This window comes from Diorhabda carinulata, chromosome 1 (genome assembly GCF_026250575.1).
Source record: "Diorhabda carinulata isolate Delta chromosome 1, icDioCari1.1, whole genome shotgun sequence".
Taxonomy (NCBI): Eukaryota; Metazoa; Arthropoda; class Insecta; order Coleoptera; family Chrysomelidae; genus Diorhabda; species Diorhabda carinulata.
The window spans coordinates 19,207,459-19,231,797 of record NC_079460.1 but is presented as its reverse complement, the minus strand read 5'-3'; the positions used below and the strand labels follow the sequence as shown (position 1 = coordinate 19,231,797).

Below are 24,339 nucleotides of genomic sequence, written 5' to 3'. Positions count from 1 at the left end.
TGCATCAAAGCAGTTACGTAACATTACTCGATCATAAACGTACTGTAGAAATGTTAGGAGGGAGAGCAATTTTACAAACAATTCTATCATAATTAAAAGTGTCCAGATTCGAAAATGTGCATATACGTGAGAGAGCAAAACACAGACACAAGTTACGTATCTATATCCAGAACTGATGTCCATGTCGCAAAGTAGTTCAAGTCAAATAAAACAATTTACGACAATATACACTACTGGTCAAAAGTTTTTGCACGCGCCCAATATCCATTCATTAAATTTCACAATAATACAATTTAACAAATTTCTCTTTCATAATATCAAGCGAAGTTCGAAACGGTGTCTTACCAACTAAAAATAACAGTGTCCCTTATTTGTTTACTTTATAGAAGCGCTCGTTGAGTGTGACAAGTTAAAACTTGCAAGTACCGTCTGATTTGTTTATTTTTCTTTAACTGTTAATTATTTCGTCGGTGTTTATGATTGTAGTTTAGTCCCAGGTAGACCTTTTTGAACTTTTTATGTAAAGTTCGTATTCGAATTGTAACTGTTGTCGCAAATTCAGACTTGTAAGTTTTAAAACGGGCAACACCAAGGAACTATCGGTTGAAACTCGTGCATTAATAACAAGTCTTCATAGTCTAAGTAAAAGTAATCGTATCATTGCAGCCGAATTAAAAATATTTCGATGTACTGTGGACTACAACGTGAAAAAAATCTGCATCCACCAGCAGCTTTGGCGATAGTAAATGTTTAGTGCGGCCTGGAAAAACCACAACCGTTGAAGATAAGCGTATTGTATTGATGAGTAAATGTTATCGATGATTCATGGACTCAGGAGTGATGAGAGAGAGTTTGTGGGGAAGTTGAAGGAAGAACAGATGTTAGATCTATGTGTAATCTCGACTGTAAAATACGACGGAGGCTACGTAATGGGGATGTTTTGGAGAAAAGGCGACTGGGCACTTGGTAAAAATTGAAAGGAGTTTGAAGAAAGAAGACTATAAAAATAGTATATCTCTACCAGGCAGATATCTTATAATGTTGAAATTAGCTCGTCAGTAGTAAGAATTCCTAATGCAAATAAATTAAATCTTTACAAACTTACAATTCTACAGACATTACTAAAAGATGATTATGATAGAAGAATGTAGTTTTGTGAACAAATCGACTAGTTTCAAACATATGGTGTAGATTTTAGAAAATAAAGCTGTTTATCGTTGTCTAACTCTGTACATGCTGATTTCCTGAGCAGAGACATTTGGTCTCAATTAGATGGTGAGCTCTATATTTCGCAAGAGCTGTTCGTGAGTTTTTCGATGCAGTATTTCTATGCAGATGGATAAATACAAGGAGACCTATTCAATGGACACCGAGATTACCAGATCTCAATCCTTGGGTACTTGGAAAGTTTTTAAGAATAACCGGCTAATTTTGAAAAGCCAAAAGCGAGAATAAGAATTGATTAATGTTGATTAATTTCGATCCAAGTCATTAGAAATGCCAATTTAAAGTATATTATGATCATTTACTCAGTTGAAATAGATGAATTAAATTATTTGATCACTTCTAAATAATAATATTACAATTTGATATTTTGCTGTTTTCTACACCCCCTATGAAAATAGCCATCAAAATAACATTGTTGCCATTCATCATCAACTAATTAGTTAAAAATTATATAGATCCAAGTCCAAATTACAGTCGCTTCCTTTCTAGAAGGATTCTCGTACGTACATTTCATTTGGAAATATATAGATATTATGCATGAAATTTCTTGGAGCATATGGAGTGATAAAGTTACAATTTTTGAGAAATTTTTGGATGTTGGAATTTATTGAAATGTCTTTTAGATGACTAAAAACATGAATTGTTCCTCTATGGCATATATTAGTAATTCACTGAATGATTATTGTCTGATCTTAACATCAATTTTGACAATTACGAGTATATCAAAATAATTGTTTTGTTAAAAAAGAATCTAGCATTATTATAAGAGAAAAGTGCGAGAGTGATAATAGTTTTTTATAATATCTCACATGTTACTTGAAGTGTATTTCCATCTTTTTCAGTTAATGGATAAGAAATTTCAATGTTGCGACTTCACAAATCCATAAATCAAAATGTTTGTTTATATTTACAATACCGCGTAGCGTAAATAACCGACCCTCCTAAATATAACCTGCAAATGATTGTTGAGTTTATGGAAAATTGTAGGCCAAGGTGGTCGATGCTTGCGAAGGTAGTTAATGCTTTTCTTCTTAGAATAATCGAAAGTAAAAATATATTATTTAGGTCTACAAACACACCTCGACATAGGCGGAGTTGATTCATTAGAAAATAATTTTTAATACTCACGGAGCTGTGTACATATGGCAGACATCTCAATATTTACATAATAGACTAAAAGGTTATGAATACATTAAAAAAATAGAACTGCATTAACGAACCATGAAATATCAAAAAAACATCCATTCAATTTTAAAAATTCGAGAAAATTGATTTTTCTGGTTAAAATAGATTGTTATTTTTATTTTGGTAATTATGTTGTAGATTGATGTATTGGTTAATATAATTACGCAAATTGTCATAAGTTGACCGCAGAACGTAAAATTTTTGACCTTTTATTTTGAACTAATTTTTTATCAACATAGATTTCAAATCAAGACGTGGTATCAATTGATTTATTGATATACGGCACGGACATGACAAATTGACAATAATGCGATTAAAAATGCTAATGTATTGAAATTATAGAATATTTATATATTTATATAGTGTTAATGTTGGAATCTCTAATTTTAAAATAGTGTGATATTTATATCACTTATTTTTAGAGGTACTCTCAAAAAATACCTTTTACAATTTTGTAATGGTATTATAAATAATAAATGAAATAAATACTTCAGTTTTACCCTTGGATTTGTTCCCAAATTAACTACTTGGAAGTCAATAATTCACGTGTGTCAAATCTTACTCAGAGGAATTTGTGTTTTGATTTCAAAATATCTATTTCGCTAGTTTTTCGTTTACATCTTCACTTGAATTTATTTAAAAAAATAGAAGTAGGTAACTAAAACATTGGGCAATAACCCTAACAACCATAGAATGTCTAGAAACAGAAATACGAAATGAGCGATATTTGAACGCAACAGGTGGAAATACTTTCATTAGTTTAAAATAACTTCATTGTTGTGTAATGAATGCTAGTGTGGAGTAGAAATATTAAGTAGTTTTTGGCATTTCTAATAACTTGCTTTGATCGAAATCTTGAATAAATAGTTCCAAAATTTAAAGAATATAAATAAAAAAAAAGTGTTAAAATTAGTTGTCAGGATATAAAAACAATTTACGATATATATACAATATATTCTTACATTTACATTACATTCTTACATTAAAAGAATAACACAAAATTAAACCTCAAAACTTTGTTTATACATCTACCTAGTACTCGTTAGACACAGAACACTCGGCCTAGTAAGCCATAATGTAATCGGCCGAGTAATGGGCACGTAATTGAATAGAATTATCTTCTATTTTCTCGACCGACTAGGTAGGTATAATTGGATCATTATATAGTATTTTAATAGCGTGTTGTTTACTTTGGAGATGGAACAGAGATTTTTTCATTATGCGAATTTTCTTTAGCGGTGAATTGTTTCAGCCAGGAAATTTTGTGGAGTAGGGTATCAGCTCTGTTTTGGACAAACTTCGTATGAACGTTTGTTAAATTACGAAGAAAAAAGTTCAATCAGTGTTCCAATTAGATTTTATATATTTCATATTTACAATTGTAAACCAGTGAACCATTAGCGGTACGTTAAATTTATTTTGTAATAATCCAAAAAAAAAAATGAGGATGACAAAAACATAAAGTCTGATGATCCAGTATTCAAAAAATATTTTTCTTAAGTAATTATATTCTTGTAGACATTCTCGACAATGAAGTCAAATATTTCATTTTAAATTTATTGGACGTCACAGTCTTTATTACTTTAACCAGTGGCACAATCAGTGGCAACAAAACATGTGATAAACTCATGGATATGACCTTAATAAAATGAAATCGCCTTGCCAGCTATACTATACCAGGCAGTTTTAAAATCAAACTTTTAGTGATGTTTTGTTTTTAAAATATTGCTTTTAATGGAATTTAATCGTAAAATTTATTTCTAATATTTCATTTTTGTTAAAATAATCCACAAAAATAACAGTATATTACCACAATAAAAAAATGCAGTAACGGTAATAATTCATACTGATGATAATGTATGAAATTTATTAGGTAAGAGATTGAAAGATTTGAAAATTGTTGATGTTGACGTGAAAGGATAAATAATAAACGGAATAATGTATAACGAACAAAAGTAAAATGAAAATCGATCGAATCAACCTTAGATTAGTCTTCAAGGAAATATTTCTGGAGTATGGAATTTGATGAATACCTCAAAAAATTCCAAAATTAGCTGGACATATACGAATCTGAAATTTACATAATTTATATCACATATCAATTTTCATATTTTAATTAATTTTGTATCTGTAGATACTAGCTACTAGGTACTCAAAATTAGGTAAGCATAAAAAATGTAAATACAAAAATTAATCATACTTAAATATTATATATTGTGAATATATTTATATGAAACTTAAGATTACTGTAATTCTTAATGACGTTAATATATTTCATTGTTAATTAAATTAAATGGGTAATAAAATATTTATGCAATACTAATGCTTTGGGGACTGTAATAATGTCAACCAAGCATGTAATAATATTAGTTTTGCAGTTATTTATGTCCATTAATGCATGAGTCGCAACTAATATTTTTTCTAGAAAATAAAATCTACTCAAACTACAAAATGATTATTAATTGTTTCATATCTATGTAATTTTTTCATCTTCTATCATCAATGGCTTATTTCTTCTTCCTCTAATGATGTAGTATTGTTTTATTTGTTCCAAACCTACAAACCAAAATTAATTGTTTGGTGATTGAATTGCTACTCATCAGTGTATAAAGTTTCACTAGACTCTTCATTTTACTCGTCAACGTTTCCTCGGGGTTCAGCGTTAATTATTTATATATTTTTATTTGTTTATTGTTGTGTTGAATTCAACAAAAATTTTGACTTTATTTTGTATTTTTAGCACTCCAAACTTAAAAACGACTAATCCGGTGTCAAGGACACAATTGAAGCTACAGTTAATGAGGGATCACGCCATTCTACAGCAACAACGACAAAATCAACAAAAATCTCAACGCCAACCACCTCATCCTCAACACCAACCCATACAATCTAATCATGTAGTCTCTAGTCCAATTAATAATAATAGCAATATACAAAACCATAATATTCCTGAAAATCACATAAAAGTTCCCTTAAACAGTATAGCAGAAGTACCTCCTCAAGTTTTACAAGTGCAAACCAAATTAGCAAATCCCACAAAGTACCATGTTATGCAAAAACAGAAAAACCAAGTGAAACAGTATTTGAGTGAATCATTTCAAGTACCTAGTGCCGCGCTTTCGAATCATAGATTAAATCAAACTCATAGTGCTCCAACTTGCGGTGCTAATACTAACGGATATAGCAATATTAACAATATTTCAAATTCTCAAGGATATTATCCACAAGGACAAGTTTCGCCAAATTATGATGTTCCTGCTATGTCTCCTGCTTTGAGTTCTGGTGCTACTAGTTGTACTTCCGAGGTAAGTTTTCCATCATAGTACCTACTGTTTTATTTAGAGATGAGTCGATTCTCAATACCGATTCTCGATACCACCGATTCTTGGACATTGGTATCGGTATCGAGAATCTATTGCAAAAAGTCGACACCGATACCAGTAAATGGACGGAAAGTCCAATTTATAATGAGATTATCATATTTTGAAAAATCATTTGATAAAATATTTGTCTTTGTTTAAACAACTGGCTGCCTCGGTACATTTATTGCACCGACAAAGTAGTTCCATATCGTGTTTGATATATTAGGTGTAGAGTGTAGAAAAATCCTGATTTTAAAATAACTCGGATAATGATTTTGATTTTTGATACAACAACCAAAAAACCAAAGAGCTTAACGTAGACCATGCGTTTCCATCTGTTAAGGATTGCTCCAATTTGATTTCAGAATTAAACCATTGTTTTTTTTATTTGCGAAATTGCCTCATTTATCCCTGTATAGGCATAGATAATTTTAAAATTGGTTTATAGGTTGTTCAAACAAATTATGAATATGTTTCTAGTAAGAGAACTTTTTTTACAAGGGGCTATTATACATCGATTGTATCGGTATCGAAAATCGAAAAATTTTGGTATCGACACATCTATCTAGTTTTATTCAACAATACAGCTAATTGTGAAAAATACCAATCTAGTAAGAAGTAAGAAATTTTTCTAAATATTAATAGAAATAGTTTACAAGTTGGTAAATAAAAAAAATGTTTGCTTTCTTTTAATTGATATAGTATTCCAAATATAAATTTTAGAGTAAAATTAAGTAAGCAGTTGTGATTGAATGAAGTGTTTTCTAAATAAATTCGTTCTCGTAAATACGAGCCTATCAGTGTAACTGAAATTTCATTAAATATTGAAATATAAAATGATCAATAAAGCTAGTAGCATGGATAATTCTAAAATTTTCACTAAGCTAATTGAACTCATATGCAAGAATCTGGCAAAAATGAAGTTGTTTACCTAAAGTTTATTTATTTGGCATTGACAGAACGGCATACCATTTTAAATGAGATTTATGATTTCCATTAAGTGAGAAACCAGTTATTTGAGCATATTTCGAATTAGTATCTTAATTGAAATAAATTCAATTGAGCAATAAATCAATTTTTCATTTTGTTTGAAACCTACGAATTTCTTTTTGTAGTGTTTAAAAGAAGTTAATCAGAAAGCATGACCGAATCTTTTTCTTCCCAACAAATTCTAAAATTTATGGAAATAAAAATGAAAAGACTCTCTCTAAACTCTAAACTAATATCATAATAAACAACTAATGTTCATGGAACGAAGGGGTCACTGAAAATATCGATGTACATGTTTCTTTAAACACTTTGGTTACTTCACATCCTATTTTAATTTTTATTTATATTCGACTTAACTTCATTTCCGAGTTAAATAGTACAAAAATATAGATTATGTTGTTTGGAACGGATTTATAAACTATTCGCAAATATGCAATAGTTAAATAGTTCCCAAATACAATAAATACACGTTTAAAAACGATATGACGTAAGGTAACAGTGTGATCTAGTGATCTATTTTAAAAGATTTTCCGTATACATTATCTAATTACCTATTTTTAAATACTGTTCACCTTCGACGCTCAACTGGTGTCTACGGAAATCCAAACGCGAAAATGTGTGGATTACCATACGGCAACATTGAAAGTATGTTTCTTTTCATTTGTTTTGAGAAAATATATTTGATATATTGAGGAACTGCTTTATTTAATGCATGTAGTACCAAATGAACCTATATTATGAAAACCCATTAATCCGACGTTACGCAATTGGAAATACCGACCACATAACATATTCTTTGGGATAGTTTCATATTCCATTATAAAAGACCTTGAATTACTTAGACCCTATATTTTTTAAGGTTAAAAATATATATGTATTACAGTTTTTAGTCACAACGCGTTGTCTCTGGTTCAATCTAGTTTTACTAAATGCCTTACAACTAGAATTAAATGCTGCTTAAAAATGTGTTTCAGTGGGAATCGCTGTTATATTATTGACTTTTGTTGCTTCTTGTATTTTTTACTCTCGACAACTAGAAAATTCATTGAAAAAATATTCACTTCGTGGATAAAAAAATGTTCATTCTTTAAGTTCCAAAATACTAGTTTTAACTGAGGCTCAAAATTAGAACTAGTTTTGATAATGTGGTAAATTCTAGTTTTAACTAAGAAATTTTTGTTTTAACAAATGTATTTAGTCCCAATTTTACAAGTGAAGTTCAAACTACAGATATCAACTTTTTCACGTTTGGTTCAAATGTTACCGGCGGTCTGGAGTTAGTTTAAACTTCAGTTTAACATAAAACGGAGGATCCGAACATATCTTTTTCAAATTGTTCAAATTTTTTCAATATTATAAAGGGTTTGGATAAAATGATTAAAGATTTATACTTTATATTTGATGAACTCGACGATGATGATAAAAAAATTATCAAGATGTCGATGCGTCGAGAAAACAAAAAGTTATTCGATGTAGAGACAATATTTAAATTGTCTCATTTATTTTTGTTTGATTCTTGTGCTTTTTTCGAAAACATTTCTTTATATTTTTTCACCGAAATTAGTTTCAACTAGAAAAAATGCGTTTCAACTAAAATAAAATATTTATCTAAAACGTTCCTCTCAATTTTTTTAACTTCTGTGTATAAGTATGTTTTGAAGAATTTGACTACGTATTGTTGCAGATATTAATTTTCATTGAAATTACCAACTATTTTTACAATGTACTGAATATATAGAATTAGTCAGCTCGTAATGAATGTTGCATAAACAATCCACAAGTTATTTGTTAATATTCTTATTTTATTGTAATTATTTATTTTGAATAAGTATGAGAAAATTTTCTTAAAAAAACTGTATAAACTTATTTCAGTGGCTCACGAGAATTGAATTTAATTTTATTTTGATAATTAAACAAACCGAAAACGATTTCTCCCAATGCAACACGATGAAAGAAATCCGTTTACTAGTAGTTTAATCAGTACTAATCACCTAATTGTTAAAACACAGGGAGGCGCATACTTATAGGCAGTAGCGGAGTTAGGGTAGGTCGCGGTAGAGTGACCACCCAGGGCACCAGGCATAAAAGAGCGCTGTTGGCGAGATATTTCATCGAGGTTGTCTTGTCGAAAATCCCCTAAACTTTCCGAAAAATTCGATATGTTGGGAGCATTAGAATGAAACGCACTCTCCAATCGCTGCACTGCATACAGTTTATTTCAACGGGCATATCCTACTATAAATGAACAAATTATTTATCTTTTTATAACGTAAACTCTCTAAAAGAGAGCTGAGCAGACAAGAGGGGATTCCGCAACTACAGATAAACAAAAATCGATGAATTTTTGTTTTCTTTCTATACCGGAAATGTTATTGGAAATGACGTTAAAAATACTGTGCAAATTAGAGCTCTTAAAATTAATTTTAAGAAGTGCCGAATGGTAAATTTCCATTTCTCATTTCAATGACATGAGAAAGACGATTTGAAATTCGGTAACTCATTTTGGGCACGAGATTTTGAAATGGTCAAGATTTATTCTTGTGAAAAAATTAACGCTCTACAAAAAGCTTCCTAACAAATTTTTAATATATTCACTTTTTGAAAAGTTAGAAGGTAAAAGGTTAAAGTTAGATTCATAATAAATTTCAACATTCTTCGATTTCTCGGCAACGATCTCAATCGAAAATGAAATTGCGGATATCGACTTCCACTGATAACTCCGCCCATAGGCTAGAAGAGTGAAATTTTATCAGTTTTTTTTAATAAATGGTTGAAAAAATTGGTTTTTTCATTATACCCTTTCACGTGTAAATTTAAATAGCGGTTAAGGATTGCCACAGAAATTTCTCCGAGGGTACTGGTGATGCTAAAACCGGCACTGCTTATAGTGCATCTAAATGAGACATAGTCTCCTTCTAAGTCTATACACTTAGTCCTTTTCCTTTCTACCTTTTCTACCCTTTCAAATAATGGTTACCATCTCTCTCCTAAAAACAGGCGTTAACGTACCTGATATAGTCCGCGTCTGTTGAGAATTTCTCTTAAAAGTGAAACTTAAAATTTACGTAACAGGAAAAAGTCGCTGGAGGTGAAATCTGGCGAATTCGGTGGTTTTCAATCAATTTGAGGTGCAATTCGTGAATTTTTGGCAACTAAATGTGAGAAGATGGTTCGTCGTTATGAAAAAACATTTTCTTTTTCTTTAAATACTTTTTTGTTATTTCTCTTTTCACCTTATCAAGCAATGATGCGGGCTACTCTTTTGTAATTGTTTGAGCAGCTTGAAGATATTCGATGAACACAAAAACAATTGCCATCACTTTTTCGGCCGATGAGACCGTTTTTGGCTTTTTCGGAACAGCTTCGCCCATTCCAATGCAGTGTCTTTACTGTTTTTTCGTTTCAGGAGTGTAGTGGTGGATCCATAAGGTTTCATTTGCAGTTTTGTATTGACGCAAAAAAATCCGATTAATGTTGCTTAAACCGCATTTATAAAAACTGGTAAATTCGTTTATGGTTCAAAATAAGCAAACGCTAAACATCTTACGTATGCATAAGTTTTCAATCAGTAAATGAAGAATGCGATCTTTTAATATGCCCAAAGCCTCTTCTATCTCTCTAACCTTAATCCGACGGTCGTCCAGTACCATTTGGGGAACTTTTTCGTTGGTTGTCGTAATTTTGGCCATACTGAACGCTCATAGCCATTCAAGTTGATACGGTTAAGTTTGAATTTAGCTGCTATAAATTTAATGGTCGTATATGATGGTGCAAAGTCTAAGTGTCTAACTCCTCTTTTTGCGTAAATGTAGTATCTAAAGATAATCGATTACAGAGTTTTAGTTAAACGCTACCCACATCGACTAATTTGACTGAAATTTTTCTGCCGAATTATTGGTGCTCATAGAGTAAGTAACGTACTCGGTTGAATGTTTGCCAGTCTTTGTAAAATTAAAAGTCCATCTTATAGTTGCACTGATATTCGATCATTCTGTGTAATATTCAATAAAATATATGATATTCTCATTTAGTACTTTAATGTGTTCGATAACATACTAACTTCCCACGTACTATAAGTATAAGAGGTTCAAACTTTTTAGAAGCATAAATTATTTTCATTTGGTTTATTTTTACGATTTTCATACGCAATCAAATAACTCTAAGTAACTATTGAAACCTACGAGTTTATCAATTATCTAAAATTAAACGTCGCGGTGTTTTATATCTTTGAAATATATAGTTATTGAATAATTTGATACAAAGGTGTCAGTCATAAAATAATTAATATGTATCTTTCGATAAGATGCGGAGTAGTACGTGGCGAATTGATTGAAATTGAAAATATTCGTTTAACCTATTACCTCATTATGAAATTATTAACTATCCTTCGGAAAAGATACCCATCCAACATTTCTTGCATTTCGGGATTATCAGAAAAAACAAAAAAGTGATTATATATATATATACATATATAATGAGCGTTTTGTTATTGGGAACGTGGCAATGAAACATCGAAGTAAACTAACTTTAATATATTTTACTAACTTAAATTAATCAATATTTCTATCAACGTCACTTTGAATATTGGATTTTGAATTCTATGAATTTAAAATTTTCACAAGAATTTATACAATTTAGAGCCACAAAAAATCTTAATTAATTATTTCCCAGAAGTTAAGTATTCGAAAGCTCGAAAAATATATGAAAGTTAATCTACTTTGGTGTTTCATTGCCACGTTCCCAGAATTGTCGATTGGTCGATTGAAATAATTAGATAAGTTATTCGTTTAGACAATTTAATGACGTTTCGGTCTTTTCTTTAGATCTTTTACAAAACTAAAAGTAAATATATTGTGAAACATACAAAACAAAGAATAAAAATTACATCAAACTCACTACTTACTCAAAGAAATTGAAATATATAATCGGTTGTAGATTCCAATAGGAATAGTAACCGCTCAATCAAGAGCTCTTTGACTCGTTTTATGTGGTGAGTCAATCCACGTTCTATTCATTTTTTTTAACTGAAGTTCTTTGCATGTTTTGACTTCTTCTATTTTTCTCTATTTTTTCCTGCCCTGGGTATTACTCCACCGTCCAAGGACTCCCTTTTCAGATCATTCATTACTTGACTTTCCCATTGGCTTTTTTGTCTTTCTCTGAGCCGGTTTCCTAAGGGTTTCCATTCTGTTATTCTTTCAACTTCACTATTACTTTTCATTCGTTTTATGTGTCCTAGTCATCTTATTTGCTGTGATTTTATGAATCTGGTGATATTTTCTTCATTAAAGTTTTATCTAATTTCAGCAATCATAAGGATCCTATATTGTCCGTCATCCAACTTTTTTGTCCATATATTCTTCGTATCATTTTTCTTTCGAAGGTGTTGAGTTTTTCTTCATCAGATTCTTTGTTAAATTCATCGTTTTTCCTTCAGAGATTACTGTTGGCCTTATTGCTGTTCTGTATATTTCAGTTTAATACGTCTAATTATTTTTTTGCATAGCATTAGAGGTCAGAATTTATGGTATGTTCAGTGTCCTGCTTGGATCCTTTGAGTGATTTCCTCTTCTTTTATTTTGGTTGTTAACTGTTACTCCCAAGTATTTAAAATTGTTAACCCCCATGAGGGCCGTTTTTTTTCAACTTCTGATAGGTTATACATAATCACCGAAGAGATTGAGACATTTGTCATATCTGTGGACAACCTTTCCAATACCCTCTTCAAACAAGTTCCCGCCAATGTAGCCTTACCGTTCAATAACAAAAGAGTACAAAACAAACTTTGAAACTTCTGGAAATTCCGTAGACAAATGTTGAATCTGCGGTTTTTTAACCATTCTGTCGACTCGTTGAACCAGGTCGTCTGGAACGACAGATTTCTGCAGAACTACGGCCTTAAGCCTGTAGAAAGCGAATCACACTTCGCAATTCACACTTGGCGGGAGCATCAATAATGGCGGACATGTTTATGTGACTGTAGCACAACGCCTACTGAAGCCTACATGCCAACAATGGCGGAGTGTGTAGTGCCAGAGCTTCGCAATCGCCTACAGCGCATGTCCGCTTTCTTCTGCCCGCGTAGCGTCTGCATGGATCATCGGAGGTTGAAAAAAAACGGCCTTCGTTTATTTCTCTACCGCTATATTCTTGTATTTAGCACCATTTTGTTTTCTTTTCAACTCCATATACCTAGTCTTCCCTTCATTAAGTTAGTCCCTTTTTCCTAGCTTCCTAGTCGATCTTGTGTTTCCTTTAGGCTATTTACCGTTCGCGTTATTATCGCGAGATCATCTGCGTATGCCAATATTTGGATGTCCTTATTAGTAATTGTACCTGTTAGCTTGCATTATTCTATTACCAAGTCTAGTGCTATATTAAATAGAGTTGTTGATAGTGCGTCACCTTGTCTGACTCAAAGGTTTATTCAAATTAGGAACACGACATGTCAATTTGACAAAATTGACATTGGAAAGTTGTTTTGACAAAATTAATCTTGGAAATGCCATGGTAATTATAAAAAATATAATTTTAATGAAAGGGATGTACTTGATGGATTGACAGCAAATGATCAATATTTGCTTTGAGTTTTGTAAGGAAAAACTGCAAATCTCCCCGTATTTATATTGGTGGAAAATCAAACATATTCATGCAAGATTGGAGGCACATTCACCACAAGTTGTATTAATTTGCACATCTGAACAAGCGTTGCGGACGAGAAGGCAGCCGGCGCGGCAACAGCAAGTCTCGACCGCGTTGTACTAAGTATGGATTATGAAGTTTTTACAAGTAATAGTCGTTAAGCGAAAATTTTGGTTCTTCACTATCGAAACCAAACAAATTCAATCATGGACCCCCGCCTACGATTGTGGACTCCTATTTTTTGTCACGCTCAACCTAGACTCTCGTCGAGTCTCCATCTGGACCATTTTGGGAATCACGGTGTTAGATATTAAAATAAGCTAAAACACTTTATTTGATAAAATGTATTAGTTATTATTGATAATTGATGTTCATTACTTTTATTCGAGGATACTAATCGATTTTTAATATTTTAATTGGTGATATTCACAATAGTAAATAAATTTGAGTGTTTTTTCTAAGTTATGATAAAGTATCTAACAAGTTAATCATTTAAATATACGACATCGCATTCTCCTATTAATTTTTAATTCTATTACTTAAACGTTGTTAACAAAATAACTCTTAGAAAAATAAAAAAAAAACAATTTTATATTATGTCTCTATGCATTGGTTTTCGAATGTTCATCAACTAATTAATAAATTGAGAACCAAGTAACATAGTGACGCAAAAGAGATGATGAGTTTTAAAACGATTTAATTCTATGAATGTTCCTACGTACATATATGACATAGAGATGAGGGAAAATTTTTGTGTTTTCTTTGTCAGGACAGGTACTTCTGGGACCATCCTCGTATATATGTAAATATAATTTGTTGTGACGTATCTTGATTTTAAGTCTACTTTAATTGAAACTTCATTTAATATCTTGAAGTTTCGATCTATTGCGGTCTTTATCAAAAATAATTTGACATTGATATATTTCATAATTATATTAATCAATAGACCACCTACAACATGAATATCAATATGAAAATTATTATAAACTAAATAATTTCGTATGTTATGTAATAAATAAGTAGTAACATTCAATTAAACTATTTATAATTAAATTAAAATTTATTAAATAGAATTATGTATTTTTCAAATTATTTAGGTCTGTTATTGTGAATTTTTTTGATATTTCATGCAGTTTTATTTTTTATCGCATTGACGATTTTTTATTTTCCAAATTTGGAGTTGTCTGTCCTATGTAAACAGAATCACTATAAGGTATATACAATTTCGCTTCTTCTGTTTTTGGTTGTTTTACATTTTAGTTTCGTGAATAATTTTGATTAGACCTAGAGATAGATTACACCTATCCTTTACGACTTGTTCTAATATTATATTTATTGAAATAATTTGCTAATTGTTGTGAAAGTCCTTGTACATATGGCAAGGAAATTTGTTCCACATTTTGATGTTTAAGTTCGGTTTTGTTCCGATTATAGTATTTGTTTATCATTCTTTTGAAAACGTTATTTATAATTTTCTTAGGATACTTATTTTGTCTTAATGTAGCTTTTGCTTTTGTAATAGCTTTATTAATTTTTAATTCTGGATCTAATAGTTGGATAGCTCTATCAGCTAAACTAATAATTATTGGTCTCTTTTGTGACATAAGATGACATTTATTTCAACTTTAAATATCTTGAGGACCAAGTTGGTTTTGCATACAATATGTTTTCAATTAAATTGTTAATTTTAAATAATCAAGAAAATGAGTTTTTTTTTAATTTCTTTATTTTATCAGTGTCAAATTATATTTTGATAAAGCCCGCAATATGTTGGAAGGTCCAATTTTTTCTGTGGCATTATGGCAAAATTAAACATCAAAGAGTACTAATTCTAGTATATTTCCAAGCTTTCGAATACCTATTATACATCCTCAAGGATTGACATTATGGTCAAAGTACAAATATTGTAAAAATATCTATAAAAGTATTACAATAATAAAAATTACTTACATTGATTAGAAAATTGATTCATTTTTATTATTTTTATACTTTTATAGATATTTTTAAATCGAACTTGACCATAATTTTAGTCCCTGATGATGGATACATAGCTATTCGATAGCTTGGAAATATATTAGAATTAGTAGGCTTTTGTGTTTAATTTTGCCACAATCCCACTAGGAAAACGCTTATATCTATACATATAAAGCTTTAAAATTAATAAACCGTAACTATATGAAATATGTATATGTTATTTCATGTTCATTAAAAGACATATATTACAATTGACGGTAGGAAAAACCTAAGCGCAAATGTACTATCTACTAAGGTGTATTGCATTCCATAGTTTACTATCCAATGTAATTCAAAGTAGTTTTGTATATGAACGTTATGTTTTGTATCTTCATGATGATAACTTTTGTAATTATAATACAAATGAGAAAGAGGTTAGAGTTGATTTCGTAAATTTGTAAAAGACAAACATAAGACGACAAGCTTTTTAAATATTTCAAAAAACAAATCTCAATATTTTTATACAATGAGAAATTTATAGTTTTCTTTTCTTATTGCTTACTGTCAAACATTCCGAATCGCTAAAATGTATCGTATGATTCTGTCGTAATCTTACACCAGCTTGCCATGACCTGTCAAGAGACAAACTATAACTTTGCTAGTTATATCTGGTTTAGTAGATACTTCTTAGTATGTCTCATTTACAAAAACTTAGTTAACTAACTAGAACTTGTATTTTACAGCTCCCCACATTTAGCTTTATTAAATAGAAGCCCTGAGCCAACTGTGTTACAGTGTGACCCTTATAAGGGATTAGCCCCGATTTCCTTGGTGCGAAATTTTGTATCTGCTGTTAGTTCTATTTACAGTTTATGTAACAAAACCTGCCAATATCCAGAAATTAAATGTGGGTACGTTGGAGAATGTTTTGTAAAGTTTTAAAAATCGCTTGTTCAGTGCTAATGTGAAATTAAAACTAAACAAGCCACTCTGTATAATTTGAAAACAATAATGAAATCGTTCATCCTGCATTTAGCGGTATGTATTAGTTGCGGTATGTCATATAACATTGATTTGAAACAATGATTATCCTTAAATGATTTCAAGATAAAAAGTTACGTAATTATTATAATTTTGTTTGTACTCATAAATGTTAACAGGTAACATGGAGGTTGAACAATTTATAGTATACCATAACTGTCATGAAATCGCTTATCAAAGAATTACCTAAATTAAATAAACTGTATATCAATTTGAATTGAATAACACAATTTAGGTAATTTGTGTGTACTATATATTTCTAATAAATTTCCTGCATAAAAATAAACATTTAATTTTTCGTTATTAGATATCGATACATTGCTACTATCCACTAAACAATGAGTTATATGTTAATTCTTGACAATTAGTTGGACGATGCATGAACAACAAGCCGGTACCACCCGAAGCTTCCAACGTACGGCTGAACATTGGAAGAAGGCTGGAATCTTATGTTAACGAGTAGCTGCTCTTCAGTTTGAGTTTAAATTAATTACCATGTTTCGTAATAACTTTTACACTATGCTACTCAAGGTTTATTAATCAGGAAACGATTTTGATAACAAAAACTTTGTTGCGAATGGACCAGCTTCTGCCGCAGGAAATTTTGCCCAAACTTTTTTTTATTATCCCGTTTAATTTACAATCTGTTCACAATAGAGCGACAAGTAAATATTTTGAATAATAGTTGAATAGACATGTAGGAATAATAGCCCAGTGGTTATTTCCTACTGACCTATAGTTACAACGCAACTACTTAAGCACTAGGGATAAGACAAGTTTTGACAGACTAAAAGAAAAGTATTGATAGAGTCTTCATAAGAGAAAGGCGTGAGGTTTAAAATTCTAAAATTTAAAGATTAAAATCACTATTTTAAAATCCATTAACTATCCATTAAGTCGTATGGAGTAAAATAAGACACTAGATTTTTAGCAAGTCTGTTTGGATGCCTTTAAAGCCCATTACTATAGTTTTCACTCAACTTTTTGATTTCTTTTTTAACTCAGTTAACATTCAGATTACGAGCAATAGCATTATTAGGATAATTTTATACTTTCGCGGTTCCCTAGTTTTTTGGCTCTAGAAAATCGAAAAATCATCCGATTTCAATGATTTTTTTTAAATCTCGGTTTTTACGGCGGATTTATGAAAAAAAATATGGGAAATATCTCACCTGGAGATTTCATATAGTTTTGAGACTTTAAATGTGATCATAAACGCATTTCAAGTTCATAACTTTTTTACAAAGCATCAAACGCAGTTCATATATTTTTTTTGTTAATTTACACAAAAAAAAACGAATATTTTGGAAAAAAATTGAAAAATGTTTGTTTATTCCTTATCTCACTCAAAGATTTCATATGGTTTTCTGACTTTAAATTCTGACTTTTAATTTTTTGAAAAAATCTCTGTTTTACGGCGAATTTATGTGAAAAAATGTAGGAAATATCTCACAAGATTTTATATGGTTTATATGGACTTTAAATGTGGTCATAAATGCACTTCTTGAGATAATCGTTCATAACAAAAATCTACAAAAAAAAACGAATATTTTGAAAAATAATAAATAAAAGGTACAAACGATTATATGTGAGAAAAGGTCAATTTTAAGAGAAAATGTTATTATTTTTAATAGTAAAAACATGATATATCAACATTTTTGTATAACTTTTTTTCAATCTGTTTTTTTGTAGATTATTGAAAAAAAATATAACAATTTCATTTGATTATTTGGAAAAAAGTTATCAACAATTATACGTGAATGAGTGCATTTTCATAAACATTTAAAGCCCTGAAACCAATATAAGTTTTCATTTTTTTATTCTCATAATTTTTTTCGTAAATCCGTCATAAAAACGAAGATTTTGAAAAAACGAAATTCAACGAAATCGAATGATTTTTCGATTTTCTAGAGCCAACAAACGAGGGGACCGCGAAATATAAAATTACCTTAAGCGCAAACCAAGGTGATTACTCTAATAGTTAGGTTAGATGCACTCTATATGACCAGATTGGTTTGAGAATAACTTTGTATATCAAGACCTTGTTCTCAAGTGATAGCTTTAGGGGCCCAAACTAAACGACAGAAATTTAAGAAATATTTATTAAAAACATAATCTGATTAATACGAATGTTCCTACAAACTTACTTTATGATGGAAGTAAAGGTTGAAAATGTTATCCAACAACCTCCATACAATAATATAGATAAATTGCACTTTTTTATATTCATTAACGATGAACACCCGTTACACTAGCCAATTTTCTTCTCATACTCATCGAGTTTATTGAATTTTGCTCCAGTTCTAATACTACTAAAATTTCATTTAATACTGGATTTATTCTATGCCTCTTTTTATTTTGAAGAGGACTATTTTTATGAATGAAAGAGTATTAAAATAATAAAGCATTACAAGTTTTACCTCGAGTATTTTCGTATGAAATAACATTCGTATGAATGTACTAATCAAAATATCGGGTATACACTTATATGTTCATCTAATTGATCTACTTATTACTTCTAAACAGTTAAAAATACAAAAATGCAATATTTTCTATATTTTATTTGTTAAGAAAATTGTGTTGTACTGGTTGTATAGGTATAAGGATTTAAGCAACGTTAAGTTCATAAATGATAATTTAATATAAAAACTCACCAGTGTGAGTAGTGCTACTTTTACAAATCCAAATTAGAAGATGAACTAATATTTACAATGAGTAGCTCGATCAGTTAATTTGTAATATTGTCCACATTTTCTTTTCTGTAAATGTATGAACCGCTTTTTCCCAGTTTTCAGGCTTCACATGATTTAAATCACCAAAAACAAATGTTTAACATCACTCATTTTAAAGAAGTTATTTTTTTCGTAAATCTTCTACCTTTATCCAAAAATTTTCCCATAAATTGATGCACTTTTCCACTTTTCTGTAAAATTATACACCGCGATTCACAGAGTTTACTAATATTCTAATTAAGGACATAGCTTTCTAGCAACTAGTGTGTTGCTCTGGGATTATCATCTTTCACTCGCAGGTCGGTCTGATCGTCTGGGCTTATTTCTTATTGTTTATACCTTTTCTAGTTAGCACAGCCAACAAAAGACAATAATGACAAAATTTGTTTCAGCTGTAGCCTATACTGACATTTTCTATACTACTATATCTTCAAATTATAAAGCCACTGTCAACTATGAACTTTTTATTGAACTGAAACTAGCTGAAACTGAAACTAACTGATAAAATAATAAAGTACGAATGATTTAGTTTATTTAGATTATTGTATGTTAATTTTCAATAATACATCAAATACTTTATAGAAGTATTGAGTAATTAATTAAAAACAAATTAGGAAAAATAAACAATGGTCAAACTGGATTTGTGGGACACATAAAGACATTTTGCAAGATGACGATAAGATAAAGTTATTCAGTGGCAATATGATGTATATCTTTTCTATATAATTGAAATTTATGTCAAGAGTAAAGTGACAATCTCTTTATAAACGACAAGAAAAATATGATAAATCCCAATAACAGCCAGTATTTATAAAAGACTTAGAAACTAGGCATAGCAACCTTCTTTTTTAATACATAAAGAATATTTACCATAACCTAAAACCTTGTTTTCCTGTTCAAATTTCAATTTTTGATTTATTGGAAACATTTATTGGAAACATATAAATTATTTGCCTTAACATACTAATCTTATCTTCAAAATAACTGGAAGCGTGAAGCTCCTGGTAATTGAATATCTTCTTTTCTTTATTCATCTGCCAGGATGTTATTAATCGTTGTAGATTGCTTCCTCCTGTTTTAATTAGTACACCTACTAAACTTTTAAAGTTAACTTCAAACATGTTACTTCATATCTATTTTTTTAATAATTAATTAAGGAATAACACTTAAACGTTCAAAAATATTTATTAAATATGTAAATGGAAATTAGAAAATTGTTGGACATATCAAGGTACAGTTTTTGAAATATAAGCACATTGTGAAAGAAAAACAATTCAATGACCTCAAAACCACGTAATACAAATAAAAGCAAATTCTCTGAAGAGTTTTGAAACGAAAAATTGGGATTGGAGGGCGTGTGTCAAGACCCTCTACACAAAAAAAATAGATTTAAATGGGCTAGGAATCAAACAAACACCGACTCTTTCGTGAAAGAAATGAGACGTTTTAAGTAGATTGTCAGAAACGAAAACCTAAATTCCCAACATCAGTTTGGTGTGTGAGTCGATGTCGAACAAAGATGTCGGTTATATTAAATCATTTTATTGGAACGCTTGTTACCCACGATGTATGAACAAAAAGTTACGTTTTGTCAAATATAGTATAGATTCACAGTGTTTTAAATGTAAACGATTACACGATTACTATTAAAAAGGAAACCATGTTGGGATTCTGCGTACCAGTAACGTCTACAGTCCACCAAACGACGACAACCGAAAATTACCATGACCGATTCGAAAAGATTAATTGATTTGAGAAAAGGAGAATGAGAGAATTTCTCTTGAAGCGTCGAAACTTATTTGGTGATGCCAAGCCAATCAGACAATCAGCTTGCAGACTGCCAAGAGCAAAGAGAGAGGAAGCTGAAAAAATCATTCGAGTGATGACAGAGGAGAAAGTAATAGAGCAATCTACTAGTCCATGGATGTCTCCATTAGTGCTCGTGAAGAAAAAGGATGGAACAACGAGATTCTGCGTGAAATAGCGCCAGTTAAACAACAAAGACAGCTATCCTCTACCCCAGATTGACGAATCACAGTCTTTGTAAATTCCAGTACAATGCCCAGGAGAAACCATGTCGTTATTAAAGCTAAAAGCAATGTAACACAATGAGAAACTTAACAGTTGTTCATATGAAGTGGATTTGATTGATTTTTTTTCGAAATAGGATTCCTTATGAAATGTTAATCTCATCGCTCAGCAGCTGAAAGAGCAGCAATCAATAACCACCATGATCGCACCTCTGGATATCATCATATGAATGTATTTTAAATAGATTTTCCAATGGTTTTCCTTGTTAACGATTTATGAGAGAATATATTGGGCATATTTGAGAAAAAGAAATATTTCACGACAAGTTTATATCCATTTATCAATATTGATGTTCACTATTTTTATTTCATTTGAATAATTTCAATCACGTGAATCATATGTCAATAATAAAAACTTCCTCGTGCTTCAGTAAATCCTCACGTGATTAGTGCGATTTTTATTTGCATTATTACATTGCGAAAAATATAAACAATTGAAATTCGTCATGTATATTTTTATATATATTTTTCGGAAAATTTTGTATAAAAATATGGATCTTTTAATAGAAAGTACCGATGTGCAGCTTATACTACAGTATATACCAAGATTTGTGGGAGGAGTCTTCCAGACTCTATTAAATTTGTTCTATAACAGAAATTATTCCTCATTTGTTTATGGTAGTGACGATAAAATGAACTTTTTTATCAATAATATTTTTCTAAACATTAAAAATATAAACAATGCTCAGTTAACTTTATTTGATACAATTTATCAAAATTTTAATGTCATCCATGTTGTAATTATTCTAAATACCAAGGTTTATCAAAATTGTCGATGAACAAATTGCTTCTTACCAGACATTTAACCCTCTCTTGCTATAGTATCAAACTAACCTTAGTTAACCTTTTGGCTTGGGCGTGTAGGAGACAGTCGGTACCAAACGATCGTCCAACGTTTGTGCCAACATTCGTATTCCAATGGTGTCCGATAGTTGAAAGAAAGGCCGGATGCATTGCTGCAACTGCACGATGCGCAACATTCACCTTCCAACGTTTGCTGAAAATTGGATGAGAAGACTGGACGCAGCGCTGTAGACAAGCGTGAAAAAATATACGCGTGCTCAGAAACTAAAAGTTCGCAGGCTGGAAAATACGACCATTCTACTGTAGATTTGCTTGGTACAATGGCTTCTTGATCTGAAGAAAGAACCATTAGGAAAATTCATAATCTTTTGTCGAATATCAGCAGAAGATTTTGAATTTATCTCCTCAAAAAATGTACCCCAAAATAAGGGAAGAAGATACCAACATGAGGAAAGCAATACCGATTCAAGAACAGTAAGCAGCCACTCTTGGATTTTTCACTAATGGTGTTTCCTTTAGTAGCCTTGCATATCTATTTAGATAGATATCACAGCAGGCCATAAGCCTTATTGTACCTGATGTTTGTTAGGCCATTATGGATTTGCTAAAAGATGAAATACAAATAAGAAAGAATACTTGACTAATACTCTATGTGTTATACGAAATATAAATGAATAAATGAACAAGAGTACAAAAACGTTAGGTTGCAAATATACATATAATTATCTTGAAAATTGTAAATTAGTACTATTTTCTTGGGATACTTAGTTGGTATGCGAACCAGTTAGGACGATACATATCCTCTGTCCTGCTTCCAGTCATTTCTGACTCAGTGACTATCTTTCTCAAGTTTTGGTACGTCGACATTAGTGATTCTTTTTTTTCTTCAATGTCATTACTGTTATCCCTGTACTGAATTCGCTCGATAGTTTTCTCTAAGCATCCAACAGAAGGTTCTGATGACCAGGGCTATTTCATAGAATTGGATACAGTTCGAGAAATTCGAGGGTTTGGATGAAATTTATCCTATTTGAAGAAGAAAATACAATTGTTTACTTAACGAATACCCACCAAACAACATAGAAAAACATGAAAAATCTATTGTAAACACTGTCGTAATTGTATGTACTGTATAAACGTATTCCTTGTAGAAATGAATGAAATAAATCAAAACGTGGCATACGACAGATAAATTTTTTTTAAAATAAACTGGCAACTTTGGTTTTTTATACAAAACGCGTAGCATTCACGCGTAAGAGGTGTGTGGTTGTACCACAAGCGTTGGTTCCAACTTCGTTCCAATGTTGGGTAGATTTTTGACGCGGATCCAAAAAACCGACTTTCAATTTCAATGCCAACGTTGGAATCAAAACATTCGTCGAATGACATGCGCACTACGACCACACGCTGCGTCCAACGTTGGAAACATTGCTTCGACTTTACTTCACATTCATATATTTTTATGATCCCTTTATATGCAACAAGTATTTCCAAAAGCGAAATTACTGGGAAGTATGACCAGACATTACAATAATTAGTGTATTTTAAAATTAGAGTATATTAGAGATTGTTTCGATGAAGTTTTTTTTGTGAAGTGATAATTGAGATTTATAATATCTGATAGGATTCCAAGAGATAGGAATGTAACACAAAACTATCTGGTAATGTGATAATTTGAATTCTAATATAAAAAGCGAATTTAGGTATGAGAAACAAAAGAATTTAATTTCAATTTTGGTAAATATTCGTCTTATAGTGCATAAAAAATGAAACTGAAAGCTGACACAGCAATTTGAAAAAATTACATCACACACTGAATGTTATTATTCAAATTTCAGTAATCAGTTACAGTAGCTGCAAATCAAAGCTCTTAATCATTCTGTTTATTCGTAATACAAAGATTAGGTTTTATCCACCTCAGGATAGATGTAATTATTTTTAATTAATATAGACAGCGGCTAGGATTTGAAAGAGATTCTTTGAAAATATTATACATATATATTTATTACTAATTACCGCTATTACATGTGCTTGGCCAGTTTGTACCTATCATTACTAGTTTAAAAAGATTAATTCAATTGTTAATATGCAAAAGATTAAATGTTATTAACGAAAACCACAGATATTAATTTTGTAGCAAAACAAGTTAAACGAACTAAAGAAGTATTTAGTAATCATCAAGTTTCAATTACTTTAGGTCATACTCCTCCAATATGTCAATCTAAAATTGAGCATTGTTCTCAACAAACTAAAATTAATTTATAACATTAAGCATTTTTTAAACCGTAATTTAAAATTATAAGCTAAAACTAA

The 24,339-nt window shown here is 30.6% G+C and overlaps 1 protein-coding gene across 3 annotated transcripts in view; it reads left to right on the top strand.

Moving 5' to 3' along the window:
• LOC130897146 (transcription factor EC) overlaps positions 1–24,339 on the top strand; it is a 127,340-nt gene that overhangs the window by 5,093 nt on the left and 97,908 nt on the right. For all 3 annotated transcript variants that reach the window (XM_057805823.1, XM_057805816.1, XM_057805831.1), the window contains exon 2: positions 5,153–5,717. In XM_057805823.1, coding sequence (XP_057661806.1) covers positions 5,153–5,717 — 565 coding nt within the window. The remainder of the gene's footprint in view (positions 1–5,152; positions 5,718–24,339) is intronic.